This window comes from Tachyglossus aculeatus, chromosome 1 (genome assembly GCF_015852505.1).
Source record: "Tachyglossus aculeatus isolate mTacAcu1 chromosome 1, mTacAcu1.pri, whole genome shotgun sequence".
Lineage (NCBI taxonomy): Eukaryota > Metazoa > Chordata > Mammalia > Monotremata > Tachyglossidae > Tachyglossus > Tachyglossus aculeatus.
Genome location: NC_052066.1, coordinates 19,384,014 through 19,404,508, shown reverse-complemented (window position 1 = coordinate 19,404,508; position 20,495 = coordinate 19,384,014). Strand labels below are relative to the sequence as shown.

Here is a 20,495-nt window from a genome sequence, read left to right as displayed (position 1 = left end):
CTGGAAACTGACTTGATCTGTGGGCAAGGCATAGCTGGGCTGGCAGCCTTGGGAGCCGAGAGGGGAAGGACGGGAGTCAAATGAGATCCGGACTGATCCTGTGGCCGGACCTATTTCAGAGTTTGCCTCATTTTGAAGAATATTATAAATGGAAGCTCGTTGTGGGCAGGGAACGTGTGTAACAACTCTGTTGTACTCTCCCAAGCACCTACTATAGCGCTCTGCACACAGTCAGTGCTTGGTAGATACCATTGATGACGATGGTGATGATATAAACAATTCAGCTGCAATTCAACTCACCCCAAATTTCACTTGAAGCCGGATGGAGGAGAGTCAGGAGCAGCCCTCTCTTGTTCTGTGGAAGTAAAGCAAGTTGGGGCAACCAGTCCTGGGGACTGGGAACCCTGGGAAGGGACAGAATGGAGGGGATTGGAAAGGAAACAAGAAACTCCCTTTGAAATAACTGAATTTGGATTAAGTAGTGATGTGTAGCGAGGGTGAATACAGAAAATGCAAACAGAATCTAAATACATGCTGTGTTTAAAAATCAATTTCCTCTTCCTTTAATTGTTTGATAACAATAATAATAATAATAACGATGGCTTTTATTAAGCGCTTACTATGTGCAAAGCACCGTTCTAAGTGCTGGGGAGGTTGCAAGGTGATGAGGTTGTCCCACAGGGGGCTCACAGTCTTCATCCCCGTTTTACAGATGAGGTAACTGAGGCACAGAGAAGCTAAGTGACTTTGCCCAAAGTCGAACAGCTGACAGTTGGCGGAGCCAGGGTTTGAACCCATGACCTTTGACTCCAAAGCCCTTGCTCTTTCCAGTGAGCCACGCTGTTTGATGAACGCTTCTCCGTCCACAGACCGCTGAAGCGGTTTTCTTGAGATCTGGCCCAAGGAAAATTCCCTGGCATGGAGTTACAGTAAACCCGAATAAAGTGTGCTGAGAACTGTTTATCTTTGCTGTCAAAGGATGATCACCGTGCTTGATTTTATCACTCCCTAAACTGCTCCCTTTAGAAGGCAAATGAACTTTCCACAAGGCGGTCAGGGGGACATACACAATTAAGGGGTCCCATCATGTCCCCTGCTAACCTAAGAATAAACTCCCCTCCTCTGCTGCTAATCTCCTCAACGTGCCTCGTTCTCACCTGTCCCGCTGTCGACCCCTGGCCCACATCCTCCCCCTGGCCTGGAATGCCCTCCCTCCCCACATCCACCAAGCTAGCTCTCTTCCTCCCTTCAAAGCCCTCCTGAGAGCTCACCTCCTCCAGGAGGCCTTCCCAGAGTGAGCCCCCTCCTTCCTCTCCTCCTCCTCCCCCCCATCTCCCCTGCCTTACCTCCTTCCCCTCCCCACAGCACCTGTATATATGTATATATGTTTGTACATATTTATTACTCTGTTTATTTATATTGTACATATCTATTCTATTTTATTTTGTTAATATGTTTTGTTTTGTTGTCTGTCTCCCCCTTCTAGACTGTGAGCCCGCTGTTGGGTAGGGACCGTCTCTATATGTTGCCAACTTGTACTTCCCAAGCGCTTAGTACAGTGCTCCGCACACAATAAGCGTGTGGCTCAATGGAAAGAGCTCAGGCTTTGGAGTCAGAGGTCATGGGTTCAAATCCCGGCTCCGCCAATTGTCCGCGGTGTGACGTTGGGTAAGTCACTTCACTTCTCTGGGCCTCAGTTACCTCATCTGTCAAATGGGGATAAAGACTGTGAGCCCCCCGTGGGACAACCTGATCACCATGTAACCTCCCCAGCGCTTAGAACAGTGCTTTGCACATAGTAAGCGCTTAAGAAATGCCATTTTTATTATTATTATTATTATTATAAATACGATCGATTGATTGATTGATTTGAAGTGGAGCAGCACCCCCTCGTGGTGAGAAAGATAAATTTGTGGTCCTTCCATCTGCACAGATTCTTCAAGATGGACTGAGTGGCAGAAGCCAGACTCAGCGGAGGTAAGGAATGATCTGCTCCGAGAGGTACACAGTATCTTCAAGGTACCAAGAACGCCGGAGGAGTAGGTGCTGTTTGGGTGTTTCTTGCCCATAAGCATTGCTTCCTTATTGTTCCCTACAGGGCTCTGTGGGGCTGGATGGGATTCTCGGGAAGGCCAACCTGAGGAAGGCTGTGCTCTCACCCAGTGCCCCAGAAACTCCACGCACACCGACACGAAGAATCCAGCTCTGAGAATGGGAAACCCCCTTCCCATTAGGCCTCCTTAGCCCTCCCTTTGACCTTAATCACTGGTAGTTACCCCGCACGTAAAGTCACCAGTTTAGTGTAGAGTTTAATCCCCAGAACTCTCCTCTTGGGGGCAGAGACAGGATGAACTTCCATACCTATCTCTTTCGTGGTCTCTCTCAGAGCAAGGCCCTGCTGAGAGCTCACCTCCTCCAGGAGGCCTTCCCAGACTGAGCCCCTTCCTTCCTCTCCCCCTCGTCCCCCTCTCCATCCCCCCCATCTTACCTCCTTCCCTTCCCCACAGCACCTGTATATATGTATATATGTTTGTACATATTTATTACTCTATTTATTTATTTATTTATTTATTTTACTTGTACATAGCTATTCTATTTATTTTATTTTGTTAGTATGTTTGGTTTTGTTCTCTGTCTCCCCCTTTTAGAGTGTGAGCCCACTGTTGGGTAGGGACTGTCTCTATATGTTTCCAATTTGTACTTCCCAAGCGCTTAGTACAGTGCTCTGCACATAGTAAGCGCTCAATAAATACGATTGATGATGATGCCTTTTAGACTGTGAGCCCACTGTTGGGTAGGGACTGTCTCTATATGTTGCCAACTTGTACTTCCCAAGCGCTTAGTAGAGTGCTCTGCACACAGTAAGCGCTCAATAAATACGATTGATGATGATGATGATGATGATGATGATGATGATGCATGTACTGGAGAGAGCGGCAGGGAAATACCCCAAGCCTGCCTTGACCGTTTCAGTTTGAGGGAATTCACCACTCCGAGAAAGCAACTGAAATTGTCATGCCCTTTCCTTTCCGCTCAGAGCACCAGCCCAGCTAACAGGAAAGGTCACAGTGCTGTAGTGTACGCTGCCCACATGTATGTCTATGGAGGGTTCTTTGACATCAAAGGGACATCCCAGGAGTTCTGGGCATTCCAGTTTGGTAAGTGCAAGCCTAGAGCTTAGGAACCCGCCGTTTGGAAAGGAGCAGCAAAAACTCCCAGGCTCCAAAAGCACCTCCTGGAAACTGTCGCCTCCTTACTTGGTCTCTCTGCCTCCAGCTTTTCCCGCTTTCAGCCTTTCCTGTTTTCAGTGGGACAGATCGGGAACACATCACTCCCCTCCTCAAACATCTCCCTGGCTTCCTGCTGCACCTCGTACTGAACAAAACCTTCCGATTCATTCAATCATATTTATTGAGCGCTTACTGTGTGCAGAGCACTGTCCTAAGCACTTGGGAAGTACAAATCGGCAACATATAGAGACGGTCCCTACCCAACAACAGGCTCACAATCTACAAGGGGGAGACAGACAAACAAAACATGTAGACAGGTGTCAAAGTCGTCAGAACAAATAGAATTAAAGCTATAGGCACATTGATTCTGATTCTCACCTTCCAGCTTCTCCATCAGCAGGCTACCTCCTATCCTGCCTGCTCACTTCTGCTGCTGCTCTTCTCTCTTCGCTTTTTCGCCTCCTTGTTCCCAAGGAGACGGAAGAGCTCCCCTAAAAAGTCAGTAGCTCCTCCACAAAGCAATCCCCAATTCTCCACTTGCCCGCGAATTCGCCAACCACCTCAAGCACTTCGAAATGTTTCCATATTGTTTATTCACTTCTGTCTTATTTTTAATCTATCCCCTCTCCCTAAAACTCTGGATAGTTTTCCGCGGCAGGGATCCCATGTCATACTTCCCGTGTGTGTTGCCCACATTCAGTCTCTTGCACCCAGTAACTACTCCATAGATACGGTTGACGCGGACACTGTCATAGCTCTTTGTGGCGTTTGAAAGCTGCTGTTTCTGTTTTATCCTCTCCTTCCAGAAACAAGGGAGTGGGCCCCTCTGTCTCTCGCCCCAGGCGACCCCAGCCCAGGGCCCCGCCACGGACATTCGGCTGTAGTTTATGGTTCGGGCATGTACCTTTTTGGAGGACTGATGGGGCTGATGGAACAGAAGGACTTCTGGAGGTGGAACTTCACCAGCGGTACCTGGTCCAACATCAAGGCCGTGTAAGTTCAGCTGACTTTCCCCAACCCTAAAGGAGGACAGAAGTGGCCCAGTAGAGGAACCAGGAGGAGACGGTTCGGCTCTCGGCCAGACTGGTGCTGTGAGGTCGGGCGTGGTGAGGATTCAGATCATCCGATCTGGCGTTTCCACTTCCGATTTTCGTAACGAGGCTGAGGGCTGCTTAACTTGTTCAATCAATCAATGGCATTTGAGCTCTTACTTACTAAGCCCTTGGGAGGGCAGAGTGTAATAGAGTTGATAGACACGCTCCCTCCTCACAGCGTGGCTCAGTGGAAAGAGCCCAGGCTTTGGAGTCAGAGGTCATGGGTTCAAATATCGGCTCCGTCACTTGTCAGCTGTGTGGCTTTGGGCCAGTCACTTCACTTCTCTGGACCTCAGTTACCTCATCTGTAAAATGGGGGTGAAGACTGGGAGCCCCACGTGGGACAACCTGTTCACCTTGTAACCTCCCCAGCGCTTAGAACAGTGCTTTGCACATAGTGAGAGCTTAATAAATGCCCTCATTAAGGAGCTTACAGGACCCTGAAGAGGCTCTGTTTGTGGCATGACTGACTTGGACTGCTTCCCCTCTCCAGGAATTTGAGTTTGTATGGGCCTTGTCCTGATGCCTCAGAAAGCACTTGAGGAATGTTTATTGATATGGGCAAATGGGAAACCTCTGTAAAGATGGGGGGTAAGGGGGGAAATGCAGTCCTGCCATCTCAGGCACTAAGTGGCCTGGGCCAACTCCCAGAATGTCCCTCCAAAATCCCTCCAACCCAGCCTTTTTCAAATTCATTCATTCATTCATTCAGTCGTATTTATTGAGCACTTACTGTGTGCAGAGCACTGTACTGAGCGCTTGGGAAGTACAAGTTGGCAACATATAGAGATTAAATCCAACTATCATACTTCAGAGCAGTTGCCCAAGTGGACCAGGTGTCTGGTGGCCAGTTCAGACTAATGGACTCAGTGACCTGTTTTGCTGCTGCTCTGACATCATATAGAATAAATATTCTATTGATTTTATTTTGTCAGTATGTTTGGTTTTGTTCTCTGTCTCCCCCTTTTAGACTGTGAGCCCACTGTTGGGTAGGGACTGTCTCTATATGTTGCCAACTTGTACTTCCCAAGCGCTTAGTACAGTGCTCTGCACACAGTAAGCGCTCAATAAATACGATTGATGATGATGATGATGATGAGCGCTAACGAGGGGCTCTTTGTTTTCAGACTTGGCCCCCCCAAGGTAGTGGGGCATTCGTCTCTCATCTTTCAAGATGCCATGCTGATTGTTGGCGGGGGGATCCCCAACTCCGGTCCCCAAGGTTCCATGTGGCGGTTTGATTTTGGTTCCCACGTCTGGAAAAGGCCGGCCAGACCCTCCGACACTATTCCCGCACCCAAAACCCATCCCTGCATTGTGGGCCTTGGCAGGGGATTCCAACCGACAGTCCGGCGGGCCTTGTCCACACCCCCCAGCCTCCCGCGGCCCCAGCGGCAGAGGGCACCTTGGAAGAGGCCAGGAGGCTTCAGCAGCCCCGGAGAGCACAACACTGAGATAGAAATGAAAATTCTGACGCAGACATTTAGCCAGGATCGTTCTGCAAGCCAAGCACGGAAAATAGCCGAGGAGGAGCCTCTTCCTCATCCCAAGACGGAGGCCGCAGCTGAAGGTTTTCAGGAAGAGAGAGGGGCCAAGGCGAGTCCCTTGCCTTCAGCCTCTAATGAGCTTCCTGTAATGCTGATGATTGGTGGGAAGCCCCTGGCCAGCTCCGCTGATATCACCCTGTGGCGCCTGACGCTCCCTGATAATTGAAGGTGTGGACCGGACGGACGGGAACGGGAGTGATGCTCTGCTTCTGGACCAAGCCTATGCTTTTCCTCTGGGAGAGAGATGGTCACCTGACCCCCTTCTGCACACGCTTACTGACTCCAGGCTCCTCCACTCTAGACCCCCCAAATGGACCTACCTCTAAGCCCTCAACTTCCTCGGGGCTGGTGACGAGGGTCTTTCATTAGCCACTGCCAAGTTAGAACCTCGGAGACATGGCCTCCAGAGCTCACCTGTCCTTTTCATTTGGTGTTTGATTCCTAAGGTGAGGAGGGTGGATTTTTCTGTAGGCAATTGGGGGGCCTCAGTCCATCTCCTGGGTCAGGTGTAATGGGGGGTCACACCCACTCTGCTCTGGGTATTTTGTGTAAATGTAGTCTTGTCCGAGGACGGCCGTCTGCCCCGGTATTCTTCCATCTGAATGTAAATCCACCTGAGCCGGTGACCACCCATGGCTGAGACTGTGGGCAAGAAGTTTAGCCATCCCCGTCCATCGCTGTGGGAACGTAGCAGACCACCCAGCTTTGGACTTCCCAAAGAGCTCAAGCTGAACTTGTTTTGCCATGTAGCTGCTTACCACTCCCAACTGCTCCATTAGGCAGGTGTCCTGGAGAAAATGTGCAGGAGCCCTTGCCAAAGGGGATGAGTGGAGTTGTTCATCGCCGGAAGACTCTGTCCCCTAGCTCAGAGGGGGAAGGGCAGGGCAGTTTTTTGCTAGGATGGTCACACTAGCACAGAAAAAAGGGAAGCAGATAATCCTGGCCTAAAAGCGATTGCAAGGGTGATGTCGCTCTGGTCCCAGGAGGGTTTCACATTTCAGTGCTGCACTTCCAAGTCGTCACCACCATCTTTTGTCCTGTCTTCAACACTGTTCACCCAGTCCTGCTCAGGTTCTCCCCACCCGGTTCAGTAACCTCGGGTGGATCTTCCCCTAATAGAAGGATGGGACCAATTCACTCAGCCCCCCTGCATATTCCCCATGCTGTCCACTGCATCACCCCATAGAGGCAAAGGGCTAACAGCAACAGGTTTCCCTCAGAGAGAAAAGATGACCTTGGGGCGGTTGAGCTTTCCCCTGAATGGCCTGCATTCTTCAACCTGGATCTCCCCTGCTCCCTGCATACCTGGGCCCTCCCCAACTCCCTGTTAACCCCTGTACTGGCTCCAGAAGATGGGTTGGAAGCCCCTTGGGGAAGCTTGTCTGTATACAAAAATGTCTTCAGATGCCCCTGAACCAAGCTAAGCTTGTCAGGGAATGTATATTTTCCACCTCGTGGAAACTTTCCTGCTTACCAGTGTGTCAGAGTTTTACTGCCTTATCTCTGGTTGGACCAACAGGAAAGAAGAATTGACCTTCAGTTTGTAAGCAGATAGAATAACAGTATTTAAACAGTGATAAGTATTTATTTATCGATCGTATTTATTTAATGAGCGCTTACTGTGTGCAGAGCACTGTACAAAGCGCTTGGGAAGTACAAGTTGGCAACATTTATGAGGGCAACGAACTATTTCAGTATTGATCTGATATCTTAACGTCGTAGCTGACAAATGAGGTGGGAGGGTAACCAGAGCTGCTTTAAAATTTCAATATAAAATATTTTAAGCTCATTATTCTTGTCCATTTTCCCCCATATTAGCAAAGACACAAGATCGCCGTCTCCTAGTTAACCATCTGTTGTCTTGACAGGAAATAAAGAATGAACATTCTCTCCTATCAAACCTGACATTCCATGGCAAATGGTTATCTGAAAGGCTATTTTAAAATCCCAAATGGGAATTCCTAGGAAAAGCACAAGGCCTATACTGTAACCATATATATAAAGAGCCAATATTCCTGTGTACCACCTTTCATCATCATTATCAATGGTAGTTATTGAGCGCTTAGTATTTGCAGAGCAGTGTACTAAGTGCGTGGGAGAGTACAATACATCAGCGTTGGCAGACTTGTTTCCTTTTCACATTTGGGTAATCAAAGTCAGATAGTTTCTGCTTCCCAGAATCTTTCTGCCTCCTCCTCTGGGTCTAAGGGCTTCGCTCTGGCCCTCACCTTCTGGTGGGGAGCTTGATCTTCAGCTCCAGTGTCTGCTGATGGAGATTAGGGCCTCCATCTGGGCTCTGCCCACTCTTCTCCATCCCATCATCATCATCAACAATCGTATTTATTGAGCGCTTACTGTGTGCAGAGCACTGTACTAAGCGCTTGGGAAGTACAAGCCATCCCATCTGCTGCCTCTTCTGAGCCTCTTGCTTCCAGCTCTACTTACCACAGCTTTACTCTCTCTAGAGTCCGAGAACGTGGCTCCTTGTCTGTTAGGTGGCTCCAGTCTTTTTTTTTAACGGTATTTGTTAAGCACTTCCTATGTACCAGACACTGTACTAAGCACTAGGGTAGATACAAGATAATCAGGTTGAACACAGCCCATGTGCCATATGGGGGGGGGGGGGGCTCAGAATCCCCTTTCTACAGATGAGGGTACTGAGGCACAAAGAAGTGAATTGACTTGTCCAAGGTCACACAACAAATAGCGGAGCTGGGATTAGAACCCAGGTCCTATGATTCCCAGGCCTCTGCTCTACGCAGTAGGCCCCGTTGCTCATCTGCTCCTACCGACTTACCACTTTTTAGGACCCTAGGGCTCTTTTCCTATTCAGGTGAGCCTGGGCCCCAGCTCCAACCCCCCCCGATCTTCCCCTTTCCCTCTGTCACGAAGGATGCTGCCAAGAAGCCCACTGGCTGCAACCACCTAGCAAGGAATGGGAAAACCTCCAAGTAATCCCAAACTAAGGGAATCAGGGACAGTTATCCCACTCCCGGGGCTACAAAGAACTGTGGCCACCGATGGGCAGGTGGAGGGCTACAAGAACCTCCCTTCTCTGCTCACGACTGAGTCTGGGGTATTTTCCGTTTAACTTGAAAGCAATGCTTGCAGAATATCTCATATTCAATGGCGGCAGTGAAATGGGCGATGCACTTGAAAACGAGACATTTGAAGTGCCCCATGCCTAGCCCCATTAATGCGGCTTTCTAAATCAACAAACAAGCTAGGCTGAAGTCATCATTGGCTCTCTCACACCTCTGCCCAAATGAAACAATAACTAGGGGGTGGAAATTTGCCTTGAAAGAGCAGCTGGTTAAGCCCGACCATCCTTAGGCCCGGCCATCCCAAGGATGCCATATTGGAGAAGGGTGTCCAATTCCTCCTAAACCTAGTGAAAGGACGCTCAACCAGCTACGGAATCTGCCTGCCCCAAAGCCCCAGATGTTTGGCATCTTGATTTTCCTGGGAAGAACAGAAATACAGGCATCCTAGTGAAACCCACACTTCTCTGAGGCAGAATGGTCAGACACCCCCTTCAGCAGCCAGGCATTACCAGTGTACAGTGAACGGATCTTCAAATACCACCAAACGTTACGCTATTTTCGGTAAAGCTATTTAAGGGCAGGGGGTCTTGTCTACTGGCTGGGTCGTGCTCTCCCAAACGCTTAGTCCATAAATACCATGGATTGATTGCTTTTCAACGTCCATAGTCAGTTGGGCGTGACATCTGAGAGGTGGCCGGCATTCCGTGCCCAGATCTGGCGGCGGAATCCACTTTACACTCCACCGACAGGGTACGGCAACAGCTAGAGTGTTTTGCCATTTCTCCTCACATTCTGTCTTGGCTCCTGCCCCAGGTTGCTGACAATCATTGTGACCCAATTGGATTTCAGTCAACGAGACGTACAAGCTGCATCTGCTCAAACAGCCAGCATCCATTTGATATATTTCCGAGAGAGCTACAGTAGAAACGCTTCACAAAAGACGGATTGGAGTGGACCACAAATTACAGTTCTCGTTCCAATGTACAAACAATACAAACCAGTGCAGTGCCTCTAATACGGTTTATACAGTACCTCTAACTGTGGAAAAGGAAGCAGGGTACACTTGATATAAAAAAAAATAATTTATACTTCTAGAGCTATTGCCTAACTTTACACATAGAAAGTGTAAAAATACGGGAGTTAGCACGGTTCTGATAACACTATTTTAAATGTCACGACACTATTTGTGCCAGAGGGGATGGAGGGCTAGGTCCTAGAGAGACCTGACTCAAACCAGTCATTCTGAGATCCAGAAACAGGGAGGAAGGACCAGCTGCAGTAGACAAGCTCAGGGGGAGAATCGTGAATCGCTGGAATGGGATACCGCAGGATTTTCTTTCGGCCTGGTGGTGGGAATTGGAGAAAAACCTTCTTCCACTGTTTAACACCCGCTTAACACTGAGCCCGATCCACAAAGATCCTCAATCTGCGGAGCCTCCCGGCTTCCTTCAGCGGGCGAAAGATCTGTAGTACTCCCGAATTTCCCTGTGATCATTCCCAAGAGCCCTGGCTTATCAAATTCAAAGAGAAACTCCTTTTCAACATTGTTGGTGGGGAAAGTCAGAGGTAAGGTGTCCAGTACCCCTCTCCAAAGACCATCCCTCCAGACACGCGGTGCCATACACTCTGCCTCCACGCTGTGGGACACGATGTCATACGGGCGCCATTTGGAAAGGTGTTGCCCAATTCCGCCTCAACCTAGTGTGTTTGTTTCTCCAGGTGTCCTGGTGGTCCTAAACTGCGTAAGACCCTTCGCGATCCCCCTCCAGGCCTGCCTGAATGCAGGGGCCGCAGCTGAACCCGTGACAGGGGGATGCTGGACATGGAAATGAAAACGAACATAACAGTGTCCATACAGGACAAGGACCAGACCGTCGGCTGTAATTAACGGTCCAGCGGCCACCATCATCTGGGGTGGGACTATTTCTCCCCAGCCAGCTTCTGGAGGCAGGCTCTTCCTTTCGAGTTTTCAAGCAGCGATGCCAAGAGCGGGCAACACGACTCACCGCCCCAATCAAGTCCTCTGGCAGGGCACTTGATAAATACTACCGATTGATTTGGAGGACAGCAAGGTGTGGGGTAACCTGCTTCATCTGCATCCCCAGTTGGCTCGGCGCCCTGGCGCCTTGTCGCATTAGGTCTACCCTGGCAATTCCCAGCGGTTCCAGGGGCGTTTGCCCAGTCCCCCAACATCGACTCACTAAGCCCTCCCAGAGTTCCACAATAACAGTAATACTAGTGGCCTTGTTTAAGCGCTTACTGTGTGCCAAGCGTTGTACGAAGCGCCGGAGCAGATCATCATCAATCGCACTTATTGAGCGCTTACTGTGTGCAGAGCACTGTACTAAGCGCTTGGGAAGTACAAGTTGGCAACATATAGAGACAGTCCCTACCCAACAGTGGGCTCACAGTCTAAAAGATGCAACCTAATTAGGGCAGACAAAAGCCTTTTCCCACAAGGGGCTAAGAGCGGGAGAGATAACAGGTATGGAATCTTCATTTTACAGATGGGGAAACAAGTACTGATAAATCAGGCCCAAGATCACACAGCAAGCAACTGGCAGAGCTGGGATTAGAACCAGGGTCCTCTGACTCCGAGGCCTCTGCACCTTCCACTAGTTCACACTGCTTCTCAACTCTCTTTCCAACCACATCCACACTTTTCTAGCTGCCAAGACACTTCCACCCCTTATATTTATCCTCAGACACCTCCACCTTCCCGTCTCCTGCCCTCTGTGATTGTCTTCACCCAGTTATTCACCTTCATCCGGTTAGGGGAGTTTCAGTCTGGGGCGCACCAGACTGAGCCCCCCTCAAAGGTACTCACCCCACCCCCACAGAACTTAAGCACATATCCTTACACTCGGTTCCTTCCCCTGCTGTAATTTTTTTAAGTCTGTCCAACTTGATTCTAAGTTCCTTGAAAGCGAGGATTGTGTCTATCAGCTCTATCGCACTGTTCGATCCACTTAGTACAGTGCTCAGCACATAGTAAGCACACAATAAATACCATTGTTGAACTGGGTATTGCATTGCCGTGGTGCCACCCACAGTTGCTTTGGGTTCAGAAAAACACAACAACTGCAAGTCCGACGGATACACGTTAGGCCGAAAAAGGACCGGAATCATTTACCAAATAGCCCCTTATCCCTGCAACTACTTATGTTGGCCGGAGTAGCAACAGATTTACTCTTCTATTCCTAGCTTGTCCCCTAGAGAGAGTGATGGGAACCATGAAGTCATGGGCTCGTTATTTTCACGGGGGGTACGTATTTGCAAGGCACTTCCTAAACTGTAAGGGGAGGCTGAGGTCGGCCCGCTTCATTTAAAGTGGGAAGGAAGCCGGCCCGGTCCTAAGATTTCTCTATGATAAAATGCAGTGGAATCTCAAATTTGCTCCCGTTTCCCCAGGTGAAGCTCACATCCACTCCCGAAGTTCCGATTTCTAGTTATGTTGGGTTTTCTGGCTGTATCCTGGGAAGGGGATTAGGGGACTGTCCACTCCAGGCCCAGAGGCCAAGGTGGGCAGGGGCAGGGGCCGAATCCCTTCCCTCCACGGGGTTTTCAGCATTAAAAAACTACTGTTGCCGGAGATTCAATTCAGCGGCACCACAAGATGGGGCCCCTGCTCTTTCTAATCTTTCCTCAGCCCTCTGAACGGGCTGGGGTCTCTCTCGGACTGAGGTGCCCCCCAGGAGCCCCCATAGCAGCAGACAGGGAGGAGACCGAGGGCTCCTGGGGAGGTGGCTGGGTGGGTGAGTGGCTGGGGCTCCCTTTCCAGTTGAGATGTGACCCGGCCGGGGTACGCCGCTTAGCCTCGTCGAGCCTTTCAACCGCTGACGGGCAAGGGAAGGCAGAGCGCGGGGGAACGCTAGATGAGCGGCCCGGGATGAGGAGTTCAGGGTGAGGGTCTTAGGACGAGCGGGCCGGGGCTCGGTTCCAGGACGGGTCTCCAGACGGCGCGTGGCCGTCCAGAAACGAAGAGCAGGAACGAGGAGCAGCGGGCCTCCCTCAGAGCTCCGTCGTCAGCAGGCATTTCGGCCTCACGATGGCTTCTTCGGCCCTGGAGGGGGCCAAGCTGAAAGGGAGAGCAGCGGACCGGTCAGCTGGACTCGCCCGGGGACCTGGCGGCTGGTCACCTGGATCCTCTCCGGGGACCGTGCTGCTGGTCAATCAATCAATCAATCAATCGTATTTATTGAGCGCTTACTGTGTGCAGAGCACTGTACTAAGCGCTTGGGAAGTACAAATTGGCAACACATAGAGACAGTCCCTACCCAACAGTGGGCTCACAGTCTAAAAGGGGGAGACAGAGAACAAAACCAAACATACCAACAAAATAAAATAAATAGGATAGAAATGTACAAGTAAAATAAATAAATAGAGTAATAAATATGTGCAACCATATATACATATATACAGGTGCTGTGGGGAAGGGAAGGAGGTAAGATGGGGGGACGGAGAGGGGGACGAGGGGGAGAGGAAGGAAGGGGCTCAGTCTGGGAAGGCCTCCTGGAGGAGGTGAGCTCTCAGCAGGGCCTTGAAGGGAGGAAGAGAGCTAGCTTGGCGGATGGGCAGAGGGAGGGCATTCCAGGCCCGGGGACGCAGCTGGACTCTCCCTGCGGACCCAGCCAGACTCTCCTGGGCGACCACCCAGCTCGGAGTCCGGGGACGCAGCTGGCAGGGCCTCCTTCGGGAGAGCCAGTCTCTTCAGGTGAAGGATGGGACAGTGACTTGAACCTTTTTTTTTTATAGCATTAAGAGCTTACTACGTGTCAAGCATTGTTCTAGCACTGAGGTAGATACAAGATACACTGAGAAGCAGCGTGGCCCAGTGGAAAGAGCCCGGGCTTTGGAGTCAGAGGGCAGGGGTTCAAATCCCGGCTCCACCAGTTGTCAACTGTGTGACCGGGCGAGTCACTTAACTTCTCTGTGCCTCAGTGACCTCATCTGTAAAATGGGGATTAAGACTGTTAGCCCCCCTTGGGACAACCTGATCACCTTGTAACCACCCCAGCGCTTAACAGTAAGCGCTTAATAAATGCCATTATTATTACGTTTATCAGGTGGACACAGTCCCACTCCCACCAGGGGCTCACAGTCATGTAAGAGGGAGAACAGCTATTGAATCTCCATTTTACAGTTGAGGAAACTGAGGCACAGAAGCAAAGTGACTTCCCAAGGTCACACAGAAGGCAAGTGGCAGAGAAAGGATTAGAACCCAGGTCCTCTGGCTCCTAGGCCTGCGCTTTATCCATGCTGCTTCCCCAGTGACTTCAAGAGTCTTTGGCCTCCCCTTGCCTTGGGGCATCTTTAGAGGGGGACACCTAACTCTCAATGCGAAGTGCCCGACCCCCGCTGTCTGCAGGTGATGGGGGGGGGGTAGAAAGGGAACCATTAGCCTCCCTCTGCCCACCACCCCCCATTCTGCGGGACCCCAGCCCCTTTCCCCTCCCCGTCATCTGCCCCCCTCCCCACCCTGTCCCCGGTCCCTCTCTCTCCCACCCACCCGAGGCCAGGAGCAGCCAAACCTAGTTGCCCTGAGACTTTAGAAATGTTGGAACGCCTTGGAGGCTGCAGCCGTTTGGAAGCATGGAGAAGCAACGTGGCCCAAGGGGTAGAACATGGGCCTGGGAATCAGAAGGCCCTGGGTTCTAATCCCGGCTCTGCCACTTGTCCGCTGTGTGACCTTGGGTAAGTCACTTCACTTCTCTGGGCCTGTTACCTCATCTGTAAAATGAGGATAAAGACTGTGAGTCCTATGTGGGATAGGGGCTGTGTCCAACCTAAGTTGTACCTATCCCAGTGCTTAGTACAGTGCCTGACACATAACGAGCGCTTAACAAATACCATTAAAATAAAAAAAAAGGACAAGTTCTGAAGTGAAGAGGAATGGCAGGGTGGCCCCTCTGCACCCAGGAAGTACTTAATGAACACCATTACTTCGTCTCCTCTGGAGGTTTAGTCACCGTCTGTTCCCTTTGCTACTGCCTCTTCTATTTTACATCCTCAATCAATCAATCAATCATATTTATTGAGCGCTTACTATGTGCAGAGCACTGTACTAAGCGCTTGGGAAGTACAAATTGGCAACACATAGAGACAGTCCCTACCCAACAGTGGGCTCACAGTCTAAAAGGGGGAGACAGAGAACAAAACCAAACATACCAACAAAATAAAATAAATAGGATAGAAAAATGTACAAGTAAAATAAATAAATAAATAAATAAATAAATAGAGTAATAAATATGTACAACCATATATACATATATACAGGTGCTGTGGGGAAGGGAAGGAGGTAAGATGCGGGTAAGATCCTCCTGCTGTCTAAGGCTTGTTGTCTATGTTATTACTCTTTTCTAAAATGTCTCTCCTCCCCCACCTCGATTGTGAGTGGCTTGTGGGACTGGAAGCAGATGTGAAGTTGTTTACTTTGTATTCTTCTCAGTGCCTCGAGGGAGGGAAGAGAAGGAAAGACATCATCATAATAATAATAATAATAATGGCATTTATTAAGCGCTTACTCTGTGCCAAGCACTGCTCTAAGCGCTGGGGAGGTTACAAGGTGATCAGGTTGTCCCACGGGGGGCTCACAGTCTTCATCCCCATTTTACAGATGAGGGAACTGAGGCACAGAGAAGTTAAGTGACTTGTCCAAAGTCACACAGCTGACAATGGGTGGAGCCGGGGTTTGAACCCATAACCTCTGACTCCAAAGCCCGGGCTCTTTCCACTGAGCCACGCTGCTTGACTTCTCCTTGCCAGAGCCCGGGCTGAGCAGTGCAAGTAATGGGGGTGGGGGAGATGGACCACCGGGCCCCTGTGCCCCTCTCCTGCCTCCCTGGGCACACCAGGAGAGGGCAGGGAGCGTGACTTAGTGGGAAGAGCATGGATTTGGGAGTCAGAGGTCATGGGTTCTAATCCCGGCTCCACCATGTCAGCTGTGTGACTTTGGGAAAATCACTTAACTTCTCTGTGCCTCACCTCATCTGTAAAATGGGGATTAAGACTGTGAGCCCCACCTGGGACAACCTGATCACCTTGTATATCCCCCAGCACTTAGAACAGTGTTTGGCACATAGTAAGCACTTAACAAATACCATCATTATTATTATTACTCAGCACAGAGTAACAGCTCAGTGAAGACAAGCCGCAAGGCTTAGTGGAAAGAACCACAGGCCTGGGGGTCGGAGGACCTGGATTCTAATCCCATCTCTGCCCCTCATTTGCTGTGGGACACTGGGTTAAGTCACTTAATTTTCTGTGCCACAGTTTCCTCAACAGTAAAATGGAGAAGCAGCGTGGCTGAGAAGCAGCGTGGCTCAGTGGAAAAGAGCCGGCGCTTTGGAGTCAGAGGTCATGGGTTCAAATCCCGGCTCCACCACTCGTCAGCTCTGTGACTCTGGGCAAGTCACTTCACTTCTCTGGGCCTCAGTTCCCTCATTTGTAAAATGGGGATTTAGACTGTGAGCCCCCCTTGGGACAACCTGATCACCCTGTAACCTCCCCAGCGCTTAGAACAGTGCTTTGCACATAGTAAGTGCTTAATAAATGCTATCATTATTATTATTATTATTATTATTCAACACTTGTTCTCACTTGTACTTGGACTCTGTCCAACCTGATTAACTTACATCTATCCCAGAGTTTACAACAGCGCTTGATACATAGCAAGCACTTAACCAAAGCAAAAAGGAAAAAGAAAAACCAAAAAAGAGTGACTATTTCTATCCAAAGAATCAACAAAGAAGTGGCCTGTTTCAGCGGATGAACTGAGGTGAGCCACCGTTCAATCATTCCTTGAGTTAAGGTTGTCAATTCCTGATTCTTTCCCCCATCTACTCCATCACATAAAATCATCAGCCAGATTTATTTTCCCAAAAGCATTAGAAGGGCAGCGCTAATCCCGGTCAGAGACAGAAGAGAGGTGGGGAGGGCAGGGGTGAGCACCACCAGAAACAACATTTTTGGCCATCAGATCCGAGCTTGGAAAATCCACAATCCTTCTAGTCAATGCACAGACTTAAGAACAAGGGACATGAAATGGGTCAGTCTTCTTGGAACAGATTATTAGCACTTAGTATGGTGTCTGGCGCTTAACAATACCATAATTATTATTGTGTTAGTCTGTGCTATTCACTGTGCCAAGATAATCACACTGGACACAGCCTCTGTCCCTCCGGGTGCTGACAAACTAGGAGGGTGGGTGTTACTAGGGCACGGATCTCTGGGGTTAAAAAAGAAGTTGGGGTGAGGGAAGGATTATCAGACTTAAGTGTCTGTGGTGGTGGAAAGGATTTAAATATAAAATTTCAGGTTGTATTTTCCTTTTACTATTCATATAAAACCCCACCCGCCTGGCAACGTTCTCCAGTAACCTACATCCTGCTTGGCACTGGCAGCCTTCCAGATGCTTGCTGGCAAAAACCTAGCTTAATTAGGGACATTCAGTACCGCTTGGCTGAGTAACTGAATATCCACGACCAAATCACAACACCCAAATGTTGGTTCTGAGGTGATGGGCAAAAAGAACGATGGCCTTGTCACAAGAGGCTGGCAAACACTGACAGTGGATGCCGGGTTCTCCGATAAACACCAGACTCTCTTTGCGAGAGTATCGGTAATGGTATTCGGGAAGTTAAGTGCGTGCTAAGGAGAAAGGAAATCTCCCAGGAGATTTCTCCTTGGGAGCCTACAGAAGCCTTGGATCTGATATCGTTGTGGGCAGGGAATGTGTCTGTTTATTGTTATACTATATTCTCCCAAGAGCGTAGTACAGTGCTTTGCACACAGTAAGTGCTCAATAAATACGATTGAATGAATGAATGAACGAATATGGAAAGTAAGGTAAGGAGCTGAGCTAAGGAGCAAAACAAGTCAAGCCCAATTCCTACTCCCTTCAGGTGAAGGGTCATTTCTGACAGAAGCCTTCATTTCCTTTTTTTCCACTCTCTCCTGCATCACCCTGACTTGCTTCCTTTACTCATCCCCTGTTCCAGCCCCACAATACTATGTCCATATCTGTAATTTATTTATATTAATGTCTGTTTCCCCCTGGAGATTGTAAGCTCATTGTGAGCCATTCAATCACATTTATTGAGCACTTACCGTGTGCAGAGCACTGCACTAACCATTTGAGAGATTGTAATACAACAATAATCAGACACATTCCCTGCCCATAATGAGCTTATAGTCTATTGGGGGGAGACAGACATCAGTACAAATAAATAAATTACAGATATACATGTAAGTGCTGTGGGGCTGGGAGGCGGGGAGAACAAAGGGAGCAAGTCAAGGTGACACAGAGGGAAGTGGGAGAAGAGGAAAAGGGGTGCTTAGTCTGGGAAGGCCTCTTGGAGGAGATGTGCCTTCAATAAGGCTTTGAAGTGGGGAAGGGTAATTGTCTGTCGGATTTGAGGAAGGAGGGCGTTCCGGGCCAGAGGCAGGATATGGGCCAGGGGTCAGTGGGAAGACAGGTGAGATGGGGCACAGTGAGAAGGTTAGCACTAGAGGAGCGAAGTGTGCGGGCTGGGTTATAGAAGGAGAGTAGTGAGGTGAGGTAGGAGGGAGCAAGGTGGTGGAGTGCTTTAAAGCCAACGGTGAGGAGTTTTTGTTTGATGTGGAGATGGATGGGCAACCACTGGAGCTTTTGGGGGAACGTATCCAGAACATTTTTGTAGAAAAATGATCCAGGCGATGGAGTGAAGTATGGACTTGAGTGGGGGGAAACAGGAAGCTAGGAGGTCAGCAAGGAGGCTGATGCAGTAATCCAGGTGGGATAGGATGAGTGATTGTATGAATGTAGTAGCAGTTTGGATAGAGAGGAAAGGGCGGATTTTAGCAATGTTGTCAAGGTGGGACTGACAGGATTCAGTGACGGATTGAATATGTGGGTTGAATGAGAAACAGGAGTCATGGGCCTGTGACACAGGAAGGATGGTGGTGCCACCTACAGTGATGGGAAAGTCGGTGGGGACAGGGTTTCGTTGGGAAAACAAGGAGTTCAGTTTTGGACATGCTAAGCAAGAGATGATGGGAGGACATCCAAGTAGAGAGGTCTTGAAGGCAAGAGAAAATGCGAGGCTGCAGAGAGGGAGAGCGATCAGGGTGATCAGGGAGATGTAGATTTGGGTATCATCGGCAGAGAGGTGGTAGTTGAAGCCATGGGAGTGAATGAGTTCTCCAAGGGAGTGGGTGTAGATGAAGAATAGAAGGGGACAGAGTACTGAAACTTGAGAGACCCCCACAGATAGGGGATGAGAGGCAGAGGGAATGTGTCTGTTGTACTGTATTCTCCCAAGTGCTTAGTACAGTGCTCTGCACACAGTAGTCACTCCAACTTGTATCTACCCCAGTGCTTAGAACAGTTCTTAGCAACAGTAAGTGCTTAACAAGTACCATAATTATTATTATTAATAAATACGACTGATTGAGCGAAGAAGCTATAGGGATTTTCCTTCCTCTCCTTCGGTTTGTTGGCCCACTATCTTGTGGAAGCTGGTCAGATGCCCTCACCTTGTTACGGCGTCCACAGAGAACGGAGCTGGTGGCGAGACCACGGAGAGCATGTCGACATCACTGCAGTTTCCTCTCCTTCCCAAACTCTCCTCGGGCCCGGGGAGCCCATTGGCGATCCCCCCACTCTATGGGAGAGAAAGGAAATCGGCATCGGAATAATAATAATAATTGTGGTATTTGTTAAGTGCTTACTATGTGTCAAGCACTGAACTAAGAGCTGGGGTAGATACAGCATATTAGGTTGGACACAGTGCCTGTCCCACGTGGGTCTCACAGTCTCAATCCCCATTTTACAGATGAGGTAACTGAGGCCCAGAGAAGTGACTTGCCCAAGGTCACACAAAGGACAAGTGGCTGAGGCGGGATTAGAACCCCTGAGGCCTTGTGGTCAGTACTTGCACAGTGAGCTTTTAGACTGTGAGCCCACTGTTGGGTAGGGACTGTCTCTATATGTTGCCAACTTGTACTTCCCAAGCACTTAGTACAGTGCTCTGCACACAGTAAGCGCTCAATAAATACGATTGATGATGATGATGATGAGCTGGAAGCCAGTGAGCAGAGTATTATCTGCTTGCCTCCAGAACCACGGATTCCAGAGGAGATTTCTAAGCTGCTTGTTTCCAGTCTGTTTATGAGCATCTTGCCCGGCTTGGGCTTACTGTAACTCTTTACTGAGGGTCCATGGGGTCCCCAGTTTCCAAGAGGAAAATCTTCCAGCTGAGATTCCAGGCTTCCAGGGGTTTGGGCTTCCAGGTGAGCTCCTTCCCCGACTTCACCTTTGGCCTGGAAGCCCAAACACTGGACCTGAAATGGCCAAGTAGCCCAGACCTGTCTAGCAATTCTGTTGGGTTGTACTCTCCCAAACGCTTGGTACAGTGCTCTTCACATAATAAACACTCAACAAATACCATTGATGACGAAAGGAGGTCAAGACCCACCCCCGTAGCCACACCTATCGGTACTTCTGTTCAATCAATGGTAGTGAGCACTTCCTCTAATTGGAGCACTGTACCAAATTCTAGGGAAAGTGCAATATAATACAGTTGGAAGATGCGATCCCCA

The 20,495-nt window shown here is 49.5% G+C and overlaps 2 protein-coding genes across 8 annotated transcripts in view; one reads left to right on the top strand and one right to left on the bottom strand.

The window, feature by feature from the left end:
- LOC119925252 (F-box only protein 42-like) overlaps positions 1-9,962 on the top strand; it is a 46,481-nt gene extending 36,519 nt beyond the window's left edge. For 3 of the 5 annotated variants that reach the window (XM_038743368.1, XM_038743357.1, XM_038743374.1), the window contains 4 exons: positions 1,934-2,019; positions 3,038-3,158; positions 4,037-4,223; positions 5,452-7,776. In XM_038743368.1, coding sequence (XP_038599296.1) covers positions 1,934-2,019; positions 3,038-3,158; positions 4,037-4,223; positions 5,452-6,037 — 980 coding nt within the window. In that variant the 3' untranslated portion in view covers positions 6,038-7,776. Of the gene's footprint in view, positions 1-1,933; positions 2,020-3,037; positions 3,159-4,036; positions 4,224-5,451; positions 7,777-9,728 lie in introns of those variants that run through there. The other 2 variants (XR_005449808.1, XM_038743382.1) reach the window with 2 other exon arrangements.
- Positions 9,963-11,506: 1,544 nt separating this feature from the next.
- The window catches only part of EPB41L5 (erythrocyte membrane protein band 4.1 like 5), a 208,626-nt gene continuing 199,637 nt past the window's right edge, over positions 11,507-20,495 (bottom strand). For all 3 annotated transcript variants that reach the window (XM_038743312.1, XM_038743330.1, XM_038743322.1), the window contains 2 exons: positions 19,431-19,558; positions 11,507-12,993 (listed from right to left, as the gene is read on the bottom strand). In XM_038743312.1, coding sequence (XP_038599240.1) covers positions 12,927-12,993; positions 19,431-19,558 — 195 coding nt within the window. In that variant the 3' untranslated portion in view covers positions 11,507-12,926. The remainder of the gene's footprint in view (positions 12,994-19,430; positions 19,559-20,495) is intronic.